At 44.5% G+C, this 15409-nt stretch overlaps 1 protein-coding gene across 2 annotated transcripts in view; it reads left to right on the top strand.

Moving 5' to 3' along the window:
- Nucleotides 1-15409, top strand: part of NCAPH (non-SMC condensin I complex subunit H) — a 144692-nt gene that overhangs the window by 56590 nt on the left and 72693 nt on the right. For both annotated transcript variants that reach the window (XM_033947621.1, XM_033947620.1), the window contains exon 9: nucleotides 8419-8621. In XM_033947621.1, the coding sequence (XP_033803512.1) occupies nucleotides 8419-8621 (203 nt within the window). The remainder of the gene's footprint in view (nucleotides 1-8418; nucleotides 8622-15409) is intronic.

Below are 15409 nucleotides of genomic sequence, written 5' to 3'. Positions count from 1 at the left end.
GTTGTGGTGGCCACAGCACTCAGGAACCATGGTCTGCAGGTGTTTCCCTACCTCGATGACTGGCTCATCAAGGATTCCACGTCTCAGGGGGTCGTCCAGGCCACTCAGAGGACGATCTGGTTTCTGCAGAGTCTGGGATTCGAGATCAACTTTCCCAAATCCCATCTTCAACCTTCACAGACTCTAACCTTCATCGGTGCTGTTCTGGATACTATTCAACTCAGGGCATTCCTTCCTCCTCAACGCCTAGCGGCTCTTCTTCATCTTTGTCATTCGGTCTCTTCTCGCCTGTCCATCTCGGTGAGACACATGATGGTGCTCCTGGGCCACATGGCCTCTACAGTTCACGTGACTCCTTTTGCCAGACTTCACCTGCGGATTCCTCAGTGGACCCTGGTGTCTCAATGGTCGCAGATCTCCGACCCTCTAACTCGCCACATTCAGGTCACTCCTGCTCTGCTGCAGTCGCTTCGCTGGTGGATGCTTTCTTACAATCTTTCCAGAGGTTTGCTGTTTCACATGCCTCCCCATCAGAAGGTCCTCACGACCGACTCCTCGAACTATGCTTGGAGGGCTCATCTGGACGGTCTCCGCACACAGGGCTATTGGACGAGTACGGATCGTCTGTGCCATATCAATCTCCTGGAACTCAAGGCGATTTTCAATGTTCTCACTGCTTTTCAGCATCTGCTGCACGACATGGTGGTCCTCATTTGCACAGACAATCAGGTCGCCATGTATTATTCAACAAACAGGGAGGCACGGGATCGGCTTCCCTCTGTCAGGAAGCTCTGAAAGTTTGGGATTGGGCGATTCGCCACAACACCTTCCTCAAAGCTGTCTACATTCAGGGGGCGGACAATGTCTTGGCAGACAACTTGAGTCGTCTTCTCCAGCCTCACGAATGGACTCTCCATTCCACGCCCCTTCATCACATCTTCTCCCTGTGGGGAACGCCTCAGATAGACCTCTTTGCAGCTCCCCACAACTTCAAACTGCCTCAGTTCTGCTCCAGGATCTACACTACTCATTGTCTCGAGGCAGATGCTTTTCTTCTGGACTGGGGGAATCTCTTTCTGTATGCGTTTCCTCCGTTTCCTCTCATTCCAAAGACTCTGGTCAAGCTCAAGTCCGACCGGGCCACCATGATTCTGATTGCTCCTCGGTGGCCCAGGCAACCTTGGTACTCCCTTCTTCTGCAACTCAGCAGCAGGGAGCCCTTCCTTCTGCCAGTGTTTCCATATCTGCTTACGCAGCATCAGGGATCTCTGCTTCATCACAACCTGCAGTCGCTACACCTGACAGCTTGGTTCCTCTCAGCGTAACTCCCCTCCAGTTTTCACAAGCTTTGCGTGATGTTTTGGAAGCTTCAAGGAAGCCTGCTACTAGACAATGCTATTCCCAGAAATGGACTAGATTCTCTACTTGGTGTTTTTCTCATCACAAGGAGCCTCAACATGCCTTCTTGTCCTCTGTTTTGGACTACCTTTTGCACCTGTCTCAATCTGGCCTCAAGTCTACATCGATCAGGGTCCATCTTAGTGCAATTGCTGCTTTCCACCAGCCTCTTCAAGGGAAACCTCTTTCCGCACATCCTGTGGTTTCCAGATTCATGAAAGGACTTTTCCATGTCAATCCTCCCCTCAAACCACCTCCAGTGGTTTTGGACAAGTTTCAAGTTTATTTTTGACTTATTGAATCGCTTAATTTAATTTGCTAAGCGATTTACAGATAAAAAAAAAAAAAAAATAGGTACATCAGATTAATTATAAAAGGATACATAAGTTTGACACACTATCATACAAAATAATAAATAATGTCATACAAACTAACAGATACACACTAACATCAATGTGTTTCTTTCTCAACTTATGAAGCCTCCATTTGAACCTCTTAACAAGGCTCCTCTGAAATTTCTCACTTTGAAAGTGGTGTTTCTCATTGGCCTCACTTGTGCTCGTCGAGTGAGTGAGCTTCAAGCATTGGTTGCGGATCCGCCCTTTACAGTGTTTCATCATGACAAGATGGTCCTTCGCACTCATCCCAAATTCCTCCCCAAGGTGGTCTTGGAATTTCATCTGAATCAATCCATTGTTCTGTCTGTGTTTTTTCTAAAGCCTCATTCTCATTCTGGAGAATCAGCTCTTTACACTCTGGATTGTAAACGTTCTTTGGCTTTCTACCTGGAATGCACCAAGCCTCACAGAACTGCTCCTCAACTTTTCATCTCCTTCGATCCAAAGAAGTCGGGACGCCCTATCTCTAAGCGCACCATCTCCAACTGGATGGCGGCTTGTATCTCTTTCTGCTATGCCCAGGCTGGATTACCCTTTCACAGTAAAGTTACAGCCCATAAGGTCAGAGCAATGGCAGCCTTTGTAGCTTTCCTCAGATCGACACTGATTGAGGAGATTTGTAAAGCTGCCACTTGGTTCTCGGTTCACCTCACACTATTGTCTGGATACCTTCTCCAGATGGGATGGACAGTTTGGCCAAACAGTGTTACAAAATTTGTTCTCCTAAGTTGCCAACTCTCCCACCATCCCATTTGGGTTAGTGTGGAGGTCACCCATTAGTGAGAATACCTGCCTGCTTGTCCTGGTATAAAGCAATGTTACTTACCATAACAGTTGTTATCCAGAGACAGCAGGCAGCTATTCTCACGTCCCACCCACCTCCCCTGGGTTGGCTTCTCTGCTGGCTGTCTGAACTGAGGAGATGCGCCCAGTGCATCGGGCGGGAAGGCACTCGCGCATGCGCGGTGTGGGCAACTCGAAACTTCTAAAACTTTCTACAAGCAAGTATGCTTGTGAGATGTCCGCATTGGGGCTCCGTTGGATGACGTCACCCACTAGTGAGAATAGCTGCCTGCTGTCCCTGGATAACAACTGTTACGGTAAGTAACATTGCTTTTCCTAACATTGCCTTTGAATCTACCACCCCTCAACCTCAAATTGTGTCCTCTGGTTTTACCATTTTCCTTTCACTGGAAAAGATTTTGTTCTACGTTAATTCCCTTCAAGTATTTGAACGTCTGAATCATATTTCCCCTGTCCCTCCTTTTCTCTAGGGTATGCATATTCAGGGCTTCCAGTCTCTCCTCATACGTCTTCTGGCGCAAGCCTCCTATCATTTTCATCGCCCTCCTCTGGACCGCTTCAAGTCTTCTTATGTCCTTCGCCAGATACGGTCTCCAAAACTGAACACAATACTCCAAGTGGGGCCTTACCAATGACCTGTACATGGGCATCAACACCTTCTTCATTCTACTGGATACGCCTCTCTTTATACAGCCCAGCATCCTTCTGGCAGCAGCCACTGCCTTGTCACACTGTTTTTTCGCCTTTAGATCTTCGGACACTATCACCCCAAGGTACCTCTCCCCGTCCGTACATATCAGCTTCTCACCTCCCAGCATATATGGTTCCTTCCGACTATTAATCCCCAAATGCATTGCTCTGCATTTCTTTGAATTGAATTTTAGTTGCCAAGCATTAGACCAGGGGTCTCAAAGTCCCTCCTTGAGGGCCACAATCCAGTCGGGTTTTCAGGATTTCCCAATGAATATGCATGAGATCTATGTGCATGTGCTGCTTTCAATGCATATTTATTGGGGAAATCCTGAAAACCCGACTGGATAGCGGCCCTCAAGGAAGAACTTTGAGATCCCTGCATTAGACCATTCCTCTAACTTTTGTAGATCCTTTTTCATATTTTCCACTCCCTCTTCGGTGTCTACTCTGTTACAAATCTTGGTATCATCTGCAAAAAGGCACACTTTTCCTTCTAACCCTTCAGTAATGTCACTCACAAACATATGGAACAGGATCGGCCCCAGCACCGAACCCTGAGGGACTCCACTACTCACCTTTCCTTCCTCCGAGCGACTTCCATTAACCACCATCCTCTGGCGTCTGTCCGACAGCCAGTTTCTAACCCAGTTCACCACTTTGGGTCCTAACTTCAGCCCTTCAAGTTTGTTCAAGTCTCCTTTGCTGAAATCTAAGTAAATTACATCTAGCATATGTCCTTGATCCAGCTCTCTGGTCACCCAATCAAAAAATTCAATCAGGTTCGTTTGCAACGATTTACCTTTTGTAAAGCCATGTTTCCTCGGATCCTGTAACCCATTAGATTCAAGGAAGTACACTATCCTTTCTTTCAGCAACACTTCCATTATTTTTCCAACAACTGAAGTGAGGCTCACCAGCCTGTAGTTTCCTGCTTCATCCCTTGACCACTTTTGTGAATAGGGACCACATCCGCTCTCCTTCAATCCCCAGGAACCACTCCCTTCTCCAGAGATTTGTTGAACAAGTCTTTAATAGGACACGCCAGAACCTCTCTGAGCTCCCATAGTATCCTGGGATGGATCCCGTGTGGTCCCATTGCCTTGTCCACCTTCAGTTTTTCAAGTTGCTCATAAATATTCTCCTCCGTGAACGGTGCAGAATCCACTCCATTTTCTCGTGTAACTTTGCCAGACAATCTCAGTCCTCCAGGATTTTCTTCCGTGAACACAGAACAGAAGTATTTGTTTAGCACATTTGCTTTCTCCTCATCACTCTCCACATATCGGTTCCCAGCATCTTTTAGTTTAGCAATTCCATTTTTCATTTTTCTCCTTTCACTAATATATCAGAAAAAAATTTTGTCTCCCTTTTTTACATTTTTAGCCATTTGTTCTTCCGCCTGTGCTTTCGCCAGACGTCCTTGGCTTCTTTCAGTTTCACCCTGTAGTCCTTTTTGCACTCCTCTTCATGGGTTTTTTATATTTCATGAACGCCAACTCTTTCGCCTTTATTTTCTCTGCCACTAGTTTGGATAACCATATCGGCTTCCTTTTTCTCTTGTTTTTATTGATTTTCTTCACTTAAAGGTCCGTAGCCATTTTTTATTGCTCCTTTCAGCTTAAGCCACTGTCTTTCCACTTCTCTTATGTCCTCCCATTCTAACAGCTCTTTCTTCAGGTACTCTCCCATTGCATTAAAGTCTGTACGTTTGAAATCTAGGACTTTAAGTATCATGCGGCTGCGCTCCACTTTAGCCGTTATATCAAACCAAACCGTTTGATGATCGCTACTTCCCAGGTGAGCACCCACTCGAACATTAGAGATACTCTCTCCATTTGTGAGGAAAAGATCCAATATCGCTTTTTCCCTTGTAGGTTCCGTCACCATTTGTCTGAGCAGAGCCTCTTGAAAGGCATCCACAATCTCTCTATTTCTTTCCGATTCCGCAGACGGAACATTCCAGTCCGCATCCCGCAGGTTGAAATCTCCCAACAGCAGAACCTCCTCTTTCTTTCCAAACTTTTGGATATCCACAATGAGATCCTTATCAATTTGCTGTGATTGAGTTGGAGGTCTGTAGACTACACCCACGTAGATAGAAGTTCCATCTTCTCTTTTCAGAGCAATCCATATCGCTTCTTCCTCTCCCCAGGTCCCTTGCATTTCAGTCGCTTGGATATTGATCTTTACATAGAGAGCTACTCCTCCACCTTTTTGAACATCTCTGTCCTTCCTAAAAAGATTATATCCCGGTATGTTTGCATCCCATCCATGTGATTCACTGAACCATGTCTATGTCTCTGTGATAGTGACAATATCTAGATCTGCCTCTAACATCAGGGCTTGCAGATCATGAACTTTGTTATTTAGACTGCGAGCATTTGTGGTCATCGCTTTCCAGCTATTTTTCAGTTGTAATCTCCTTTTCCTTATAGATTTTTGTTTCATTTCACTTTCCGTTGCAATACTAAGAACTGAGTTGCTGATATTGTTTATGTTGCAATCTTTACTACTATCACATCTTGTCTTTTGCCGGGGGTGGTCTCTATAATTGTCCTTCATACATCCACCATCCCCACCTTCTAGTTTAAATGCCTTGAAACATATTGTCTAAATTTCTCTGCAAGGTTTCTTTTTCCTGTTGTAGTAATATGTAGCCCATCAGTGCAATATAGCTTCTTGTCCTTCCATGTATTTCCCCATCCTCCTATGTAACTGAAGCCTTCTTGATGACACCAGGCTTTGAGCCATCTATTAAAGTCCTCTGTGTTTTTCATTCTTTGCTCTCCCTTTCCACATGCAGGCAGTATTTCAGAAAAAGCTAAAGTCTTTACAAAAGGATTCACGCCTTCACCAAGCTCCCGAAGAGCTTTCTGTGCTGCAAGTGTGGAGTTGTTGTCCAGGTCATTTGTTCCCAGATGGATAATAACATCAGTGTTAAAATCCTTAGTTTCTTCCTTAATTATAGTCTGTATTTGCCTGGAATTCCTGGTAGCTGAGGATCCTGGAAGACATTTCACTATTTTGGTCTCCTCCCCTTGTGTTCCAAGGTTAATGCCTCTGAGGATGGAATCCCCCAACAGTAATAGTTTTCTGTTTTTGGCTTTTTTATTTGTGCTTAGGGTGCGCTTGTTCTCTTGAGTTACCTTCATTGGTTCCAGTCCCATCTCCCTTCTGTTTTCTTGAGTATTGCAGTGCACTGGTGGAGTAAAGGAATTCTGTAGAGGTAATATTAGTGAAGGTGGATGTTTCTGTGTTACATGTCGCAGTCTTCCTGAGCCTACTGTGACCCATTTATTTCTGGGCTGTTTTATTCTTTCAGGTAGAGGTGGTAAGTTGGTATGATTTTGTGGAGCGATGGAAGCTGCTTTAATTGTATTCAATTCCTGTTTAAGTTTGCAGAGCTCCTCCTTAATACTAGCAAGTTGAAGACAGATGGGGCAAGCCTTAAGCCTCCAAATAGTGTGTCTTGGAATTAAAGCACCACAGTGATTGCATAGAATAAAGGTCATCTTGATTGGTTGTGAAGTGACTTGATTTGAGTAGTCCTGATTATTTGGGTCTCTATATATGAAAAGTGGTCCCTGTGGTGGGTGGGACTATAAGTCTTACCCTTATTCCTATGAAGGGAAAAAGGAAATACGATTTAACAAAGGAAAGAGAAGGGTTTATTTTTTTGTGTTTTTTTAAAGTAAGAAACAGGGAGGAGGAGAAGAGAAATTAAGCAGATATAATGCTGGAAAACAGTGAAAAGAGCAGAATATGAAATGCTGAGCAACTTAGCTTTTAGAAGTTCACAGGGCAGACTTGTTCACAGCACTGTCCCAAAGATAATGCAGTTAACCTTAGTATGTAAATCAGAGCCCCTCCCTTCTCCACCTAATCAGCACACACTAATTTAAGAACTTGTTACTCATGCTAGGCTTCATCTGGCCCCTCTGTACCTGGTCTCTCACTTCAAACTAGACTGCTCCACCAGGCCTATACGCAGAATACGCATGTTCAGCCACCCTACAATAAAAACCTGCCGATACAAAAGATTCCTTGACAGAATGCTTGCCTTCCAAGCAAGTCTACAGAACGACTGGCTAAGCAGCACCATCATGAACTCCTCATCCTACCTCAGCTTCAGAAAACTAATTAAAACCAATCTGTTCAACCGATTTGTGACCAAGAATTCCTAAAGTCTTCACTGCTTATCCCACACCGTATGACCTACCCTTCTTTGTAAATCGCCTTGATCTACTTCCTATTGACCAAGAATTCCCAAAGCCTTCACTGCTTACCCCACACCGTACGACCTGCTCTTCCTATTGACTTACTATTATTGTAAACCCATCCCTACAATGTTACCTTACTCTGTACAAACAGTCTCAAAGACTTCATTGTTTTTTTCTCGCTGAATGTCCAGCTCTTCTCTATTGTATTGTACTCAAAGACTTCATTGTTTTTTCACTGTATGTCCAGTTCTTCTTTATTGTAAACTGCCTCGAACTACCTTGGCTTTGGCGGTATATAAACAATAAATTATTATTATTATTATTATTATCTGATATCTTCTCTGTGGGGGACTTTATATTCTCTTGTCTTCAGAAAAACATCTGCTACAGACTGATAACTATGCTTTTCTTTACCAGGTCTCATGTAAATAGTTTGAAAATCACTGCCCTAGTGGCAGCTCTAAACAAAACAACTCTCAGTGGCAGCTCTGAACATAAAACAAGTCTGTAATTTTGATTTGGTGGTTTTCTCCTCCTCTGGATGGATGTATAGCTAAATTGGAGCTGATCTCTTTTGGGCCTCCATATCTTGACCCTGTCTTCATTCCTGCCCTTGTTTTTTTGTCTGTTTAGCCCAGCCATTATAGCAGTAGTCCTTGATTAGAGGACAAACTGCAGCTTTCTCAATAATTCAGCTAATATGGATCCTGTATTGCTGACCAGAACATCTCCAACTAGTCTGGGATTCAAACTCAGCTATGTTGCATAACTGTGCATGACATTACTACTTATTGAATGGGTTGGCCCTTGCATACATTAGTCTTGACTATGTGGACTGAATAGAAGGAAGATAGGATTTTTTTAACCTTTCTCTTATGACGTGGATACTGCTTTGTCTTTCACAGACTGCATCATCTTTGCTAAACAAGTTTAAGCAGAGCAGCCAGGTATTTGATATTCATACAGAGCCTGAGAACGAAGAGGATGGGGAAAATACACACTTCAAAGATGACTTTGATGCAGATGTTTTTGATGAAATGGAAGCAGGTGATCTTGGAGACTTCAGAGAGCAGCGTGAGGCATGCAGGATACAACGAGAGAATATAAGGTAAAATTGGAGTCTGCATTAAGTGCGATAAGTTTGTGTACCAGTCACTATAAACTTCACCTAATAATGTAAACATGATTCACTTTCTCTTCTAATCCTAATGCAGATATTCTAATGTCTCTACTAGCACTAACTGGTGGTTCAGTATTAACTTTCTGGCTATCCCTACCATTCTGTATATCTCACCCTACAGACCTGTTTGAGAGGCACACCTAGTAATGTTGCCTGCACAAATGATGACATAGATCAATGTTCTTCAATACAAGGCCCAGGAGCCAATGGTGGCCCTCCTTATTCTAGCTTTTTTTTTTCCTGCTAGTCTGTATTCCCCCTATTTTATATCCCTCTCACAATTGAAATGGTTCAGTTTTATTTTTAAACATTGATGAGTATGAAATCTTATCAGGCTTTCACAATATTATTTAAATCTCAACAGTTATAAGCTGCCAACAGAAAACACTTAACAGATCTATATAGAATGGTAAGGAGAAATCAGTTTGAAAGTTTTTGACATATGTCTGTGACAGAGGGAAAAGGATATCTTAAAAACAATGAAGCAGCTTATGGAAGGAGTGAATAAATCATCAATTTTGGTAGCAATTAAAGAAAATACCTATAAAAATGAGATGATACATGACACCATCCAGAATGCATAGCCTGTATCCAGTGGTCTCAGTGAGCTGTTGGAGGATGTGAGGGGGGATGGTGACCTATCATATCTAGTGGACATGTCCAAAGATCAAAACTTTGTGCCAGAGTCCAGCAAACCATTAAGGATATCTCCAGTCTTGGCATGCTTAGTAGCAACTAGATATGAACTGCAAATTTCTAGAATACTGGAGAGAATATTGCACAGAGTGATCTTAATGGTTTCTTGAAGCAGGAAGGGAGGAGGGGTCAGGTATCTCGGTCAAAATCAAATAAATAAAACACATAATGGCTTAATTTAGGATGCATGGCTAGAAGGTTCTGGAACAAGGTTTGGTGCTTGGACTACAGATAAAAGCTATTGCTAAAATAACTGGGCTATGCTTGGGATATCGTGCATTGTGCAAACTTATATGTTATATGCTATATGATGATTTTAGGTAGCCAGGAGAGGCTTCTGGTGGGTGCATGGAGCAGTGAGGCAGCAAATTCACTGCTTCTGAAGCTTCATTGATAATTTGCATTTTAGCTGCTTGGCTGTGACCCCAAATCCTTCCACATTGGAATGGGCTGGATGCATTGAGCAATCCCGAAGGAACAAGTTTCTTTTGTGACTGGCATGGCTTCAAAATCTGTTAGGAAAGAGAAAAACAAATTGGCTAACTCAAAGGTGGTGGACATGAGCTTGCCACCATCTCCAATGCCAAGCTCAGTATGGGCTGCCAAAATAACATCATTAGTGCAGCGAGCATTTGAACATACCCTCGGCAAGCAACTTCAGTTAATTTTAGACAAGTTTGAATCAATGGAATATAGATTTGAACCTTTTACCACAGTCCACCTTGAACTTCAACAGAGGGTGGGCAACGTGGAAGATGACATATGGGCTCTTGATGATAAAGACATTAGAAACTAAGGTAGATGATCTGGAAAACAGATTGAGAAGGAATAATCTACAATTGGTGGGCTTTCCCAAATCTCTTAAGGGATAGTAATCTTCCCGCGTTTCTGGATCCCAGACTCATTGGCCTTCTCAGGTGGCGGGTCAACTGAGAATTGAGAGGGCCCATTGGGTTGAGCCCAGAAAGAGATCAGGAGAGCCATACACAAGAGGTTATTCTAATGATTCTGAATTGCGCACACAAAACCTCTGTTCTCAAGGCACTGCAAGCTAGTAAATCACTGGAGCACAATAACAGTGAATGTTGCCACCGCTGCACGAAGAGCCTTTGCTCTCATCTTCTCTAAATTGATTGCAGAGAACATGCATTTTAGTCTCCTGTATCCAGCACATTTGAAGATAGTACACGAGGGTTGCCCCCACATGTATGACTCGGTACAGGAGTTGCAGCATTAGTTGATACTTTTGAATGCAAGACCAAATGGGGGGAACCTAATAAGTGTACTTCAGGAGAACAACAAAGGTACTAGTGAAAAATTTTGGTTGAAAATTCATTTTTTTCTTTTGGTTGACAAAATGGGGCTATAATGCTTTTATATCTAACAGAGTTCTGCTTGTATTAGAGGATTGTTATGGGCAAATGTTTTATTGAGACATTACATTACATTACAGATTTCTATTCCGCCATTACCTTTCGGTTCAAAGAGGATTACAAAAAGAGTTATGGAAGAAGGATTACAACGTTAGATCAGAGAAGGTTTCCAAGAGAGGGAAAAGTAGGATCTGGGGTTAGGGAGGGGATGGTAAGAGGGGGGTTAAGCTTTATCATGGTATTAAGCTTTGTTAAGGGATTTCTTGAAGAGTATAGTTTTTATTTCCTTTCTGAACATCTTGTAGTCTGGGGTTGTTGTCAATAGGTTGGAGACTTGGTTGTCTATCTTCGCTGCCTGAGTGGCCAGTAGTCCGTTATATAGTTTTTTCCGTTTTACTTCTTTGATTGGGAGGTAAGTGAATGGGGTGTGTGTTTTTCTATGCCTGGTAGAGGTGGTTTGGATGAGGCGGTTGTTTAGGTAGGTTGGGCTTTCTCCATTTATAGTTTTAAATAGTATACAGTAGAATTTAAATTGTATTCTTTCCTGGATTGGAAGCCAATGAGAATTGATGAATGCCTCATTAATGTGATCATGTTTTTTCAATGAATAGACGAGTCTCAGAGCTGTATTCTGAATTGTCTGTAGTTGTTTAATCATTATTGCAGGGCAGGGGAGGTAGAGGATGTTGCAATAGTCTAGGATACTTAGGATTAGAGATTGTACTAGGAGCTGAAATTGTGTTTTTTCGAAGAATTGACTTTGGCAGTGGGATCTTTTGGAGCCTATAACAGAGGTGCTCTGATAATGATTGTCAGCCATTCTGGGCCTTTATTTGCAAATGGAGCCCAGACTGGAGAAGAATCCATAGGAGAGCACTATCTAGTTACCACGGGGTATTTTGTAGTACCATAGTAATGTATGACATATGATGGGAAAAAACGAATAAGTAAAGGCAAACAGCTATATATTTAAATATATATATCATAACATCAGCATTTCATTGAAAACAAGCATAGACTTATTTTCACAGAGTCTGTCTTAGTAATTCATTCTTTACTCTGCTTTTTCGCAAGAACCCACGACAGCTGTGCGAAAAAACAGAATAAAGAATGAATTACCCAAGACAGACATCAGCATTTCATTGAAAACGAGCATAGACTTATCTTCAATAAGTCTATGCTCGTTTTCAATGAAATGCTGATGTCATGATATAGAGAAGTTTTTCTCCCTAGCTGTAGCCCTTCTTATTATGTTTTATGTAGTTGAAATCTAATTATCATCTTATTCTAAGAAGATGATAAAACTTGAAAAAGAAGTCTTTTTAATAGTGGCAAAATTGATGATATATTAATTTATGGAGTTTTTTCAGACCAGTGAAGATAACAAGTGGCTTAGGGTACAGTGCAGTCCTGATCACTCATGTATGAGGTCTGTTTTTCTCCTCTTTTTGTATTTATTTTTTTGTCAGTTTTGTTTCATTTTGGATGAATGTGATTCCCTGCTAAACACAACAGCAGCGTGTTTTTTGCTTAACATATGATGGGGTCATACAGTTCTCTTTATAGAAGTAGAGCACATGGCACTAAAAAAGGAAATCTCACTACTGTTTGATATTGGGTTAAGCAGTGTTCAAGGCCCAATTAAAAGCCCACCTTTTTGAGAGTGCTTTCAACTCCTAACTCCTTTCACCTTGGGTTCTGCATCCCCAATCCTATATGTCATGTCTGGCCAAGTTGGATTGTAAGCTCTTCTGAGGAGAGACTGTCTATAAATGTCAAAATGTACAGCGCTGTGTATGCCTTTCAGTGCTATATAAGTGATTAGTAGTAGTAGTAGAGGAAGGGATCAAGGGGAAAATGGGTTGGGAAATGTAAGGATGAGTGTGTCAGATGAGAGGGGTGAGGTATGGAGTACAGAGATTGAGTTGGGTCTGGGGAGTTCTTAAGGTTGAATCAATTCCAACACGGCAGAGGAAAGGCCCTGCCGGGGCTGGCTGTGAGCAGTAGTGCTGCCCGATTCAGGAAAAAAAATTTCGATTCGATTCAAGCCTACTGAATTGGTTTTTCGATTCGATTTTCCTGCCCAATTGGGTGTGTTTTTCAAACATCCTGGTGGGTTTATTTTATAGTCTCTTCACCCCCTTTGCCTTCTCCTAACCACACTGGCGCTGTGGTGTAAACAAAATAAACAAAAAACACTTTTCCTCTCTCTCTTAAATCCTAGCTCACGTTTGCGGTCTAACACCAGCTCTGGCAGGATACACGTTTCAAATCTGACATATTGTAATCGCAAAACAGAAAATAAAATTAGTTTTTCTACCTTTTGTTGTCTGGTCATTATTCAAATCTTGTTGGTCCCAGGCTCTAGTTGTTTTCTGATAACTTGCTTGCCGGGGTCTCCTTCTTTCTCCTTACTAACCATCCATCTTCCATCTCTGTCCTCCCCTTCCGTTTCACTTCTCTCCCCCGGAGGTCAGGCATCTTTCCTTTTTTTCGTCTCCCTCCACAGATCCACCTTTTATCCCAGGACAAGCAAGCAGGTATTCTCACTAGTGGGTGATGTCATCCGACAGAGCCCCGATACGGATGTCTCACAAGTTTCGAGATGCCCGCACCGCGCATGCGCCAGTGCCTTCCCACCCGATGGTCCGGGCGTGTCTCCTCAGTTCTTTTTCTTCCGCGGAGCTGAGAAGTTCACTTCAATTCTGCGCCCATTGAATCTGTTTTTTTGCCTTCTTATTGCCGCGGGTTGGGTTCTTTTGGCTCTCCCATGCGTTTATTTTCTTTCTTTGATTTCTTTAAAAAAAAAAAAAAAAAAAAATTTTTTTACTTCCGATATCGGGTCGGCCGCGTGGCTGGGGCCCCGCGCCTTCGACCTTGCGGCGGAACTTTTTCGGTCTATGTCCCAGCCGATCACCGGTTTTAAAAAGTGCAGCAAGTGCCAGCGCGCGATTTCGCTCACGGACCCTCATCGACGCTGCTTACAGTGTCTGGGCCCGGACCACTTTCCGAAATCGTGCCGGCCTTGCTCCACTCTGACGGCGCGAGCGTTTAAGCGCCGCTGCCTGCTGTGGGAGTCCATGTTCAAGATGGAAGCTTCGTTGGATCCTTCGGCTTCGACATCGACTGGTGCCTCGACTCCTTCGGCGAAGCCCTCTGCCTCCCCGGCCGCTTCGGGCCTTCTGAAACCAGCCTCGTTCACGCCAGTTTCGGCCTCGACCTCGGCGCCGGTGCCTTCCTCCGTCCCCTTGGAACAGGTATCGACCCCTATAGTTCCACCGGTGGTGCTTAAAGTGCCGAAGGCTGGCAAGCAAAAGCACGCAGCACCGAAAGAGCGTGGAGACCGTGCGGAAGGACCCCTTTTGGTGCGGATCCCTCCATATCGGCTTCGCTGAGGTCCATTCTGGAGGCTCAGTTTGTGGAACTCATGACCACCATGGGTCCCCGGCTGATTGCCTCGATCCAGGGTGACCTGCCAGTTCCGGCTCCGAGGGGCGGCCCACCCCCCCCTCCTCCACCGCACCGCTCGACCTCGTTGTTTAGCGAGGAGGAACGGCGGGCGGTGTCCGGTTCATCTAGGCGGTTCTTGGGTAGTGCCATGCCTCCCTTGGAACCGATTCCCTCGAGAAAGGCCTCCCTTAGTGATATGCCTCCCTTGGAGCCTATTCCCTCGAGGAAAGCTTCCCTTAGCAACTTACCTCCCTTGGAACCTATTACCCCGCCCCATGACACAGTGTGGCGTCCACCTTCAAGGCCTCCCAGTCCTGGGCATAGCAGGAAGCAGGACGAGTTTTTCCGAACCCCCTATAAAGCCTGGGCAGTTTCTGGGGAGGCGCCGACTCTTCCGCCTCTCCGATCGACGGCCTCGAGTCCTATCTGCTCCTTGGAGGCTTCTGGGGACCAGTATTCTCACAGAAGGGCTCGATCCTCTTCCAGGCATCGAGAGGGGCATCGATCCAGACAATCTTCGAGGCATTCCTCTCGGCACTCGACCGTCTCACCCCAGAAGAAATTGCCTCGGTTGGGGTATTCTGCTTCGGCTGGGTCTCCTCCTCCGGGCCCGGAGTTCGAGGACCCCGAGGTGTTTTACTCGCCCTGTTGCTCACAGGCCTCTATGGAGCCCGAAGCCTCGACTTCTTCTAGTCCTTCTCGAAGACCGGCGCTGGCGGACCAACTGTCCTTTTCCTCGTTTCTCAGACAGATGGCGGATGACATGGACATTACCCTCGATGCTGGGTCTCGATACTCCAAGGAGTACCTCGATACCATGCACTTGCCTCGTCCTCCGGCCGAGTCCTTACGCCTACCTCTGCACAAGCTCCTCGACCAAACCTTCATGAGGTGCTTTGAGTCTCCTTACTCTATTCCTGCGGTCCCTGGAAAATTGGATGCTCGGTACCGCACGGTGCATCATAAGGGCTTCGAGGGGCCTCAGCTTTCTCATCAGTCCCTCCTGGTCGAATCCTCGCTCAAGCGGTCTCATCCTGGCCAGGTGTATGCTTCGGTGCCTCCGGGCCGCGAGGGCAGAACCATGGATAAGTTTGGACGATGCATCTATCAGAATTCTATGATGGTGTCTCGAGTCCTGAATTATAATTTCCACTTTGCCACCTACTTGGAATTTTTTCTACCTTTGCTTCAGAAATT

Source organism: Geotrypetes seraphini, chromosome 6 (genome assembly GCF_902459505.1).
Source record: "Geotrypetes seraphini chromosome 6, aGeoSer1.1, whole genome shotgun sequence".
Taxonomy (NCBI): Eukaryota; Metazoa; Chordata; class Amphibia; order Gymnophiona; family Dermophiidae; genus Geotrypetes; species Geotrypetes seraphini.
This window is presented reverse-complemented; position numbering and strand designations above follow the sequence as displayed.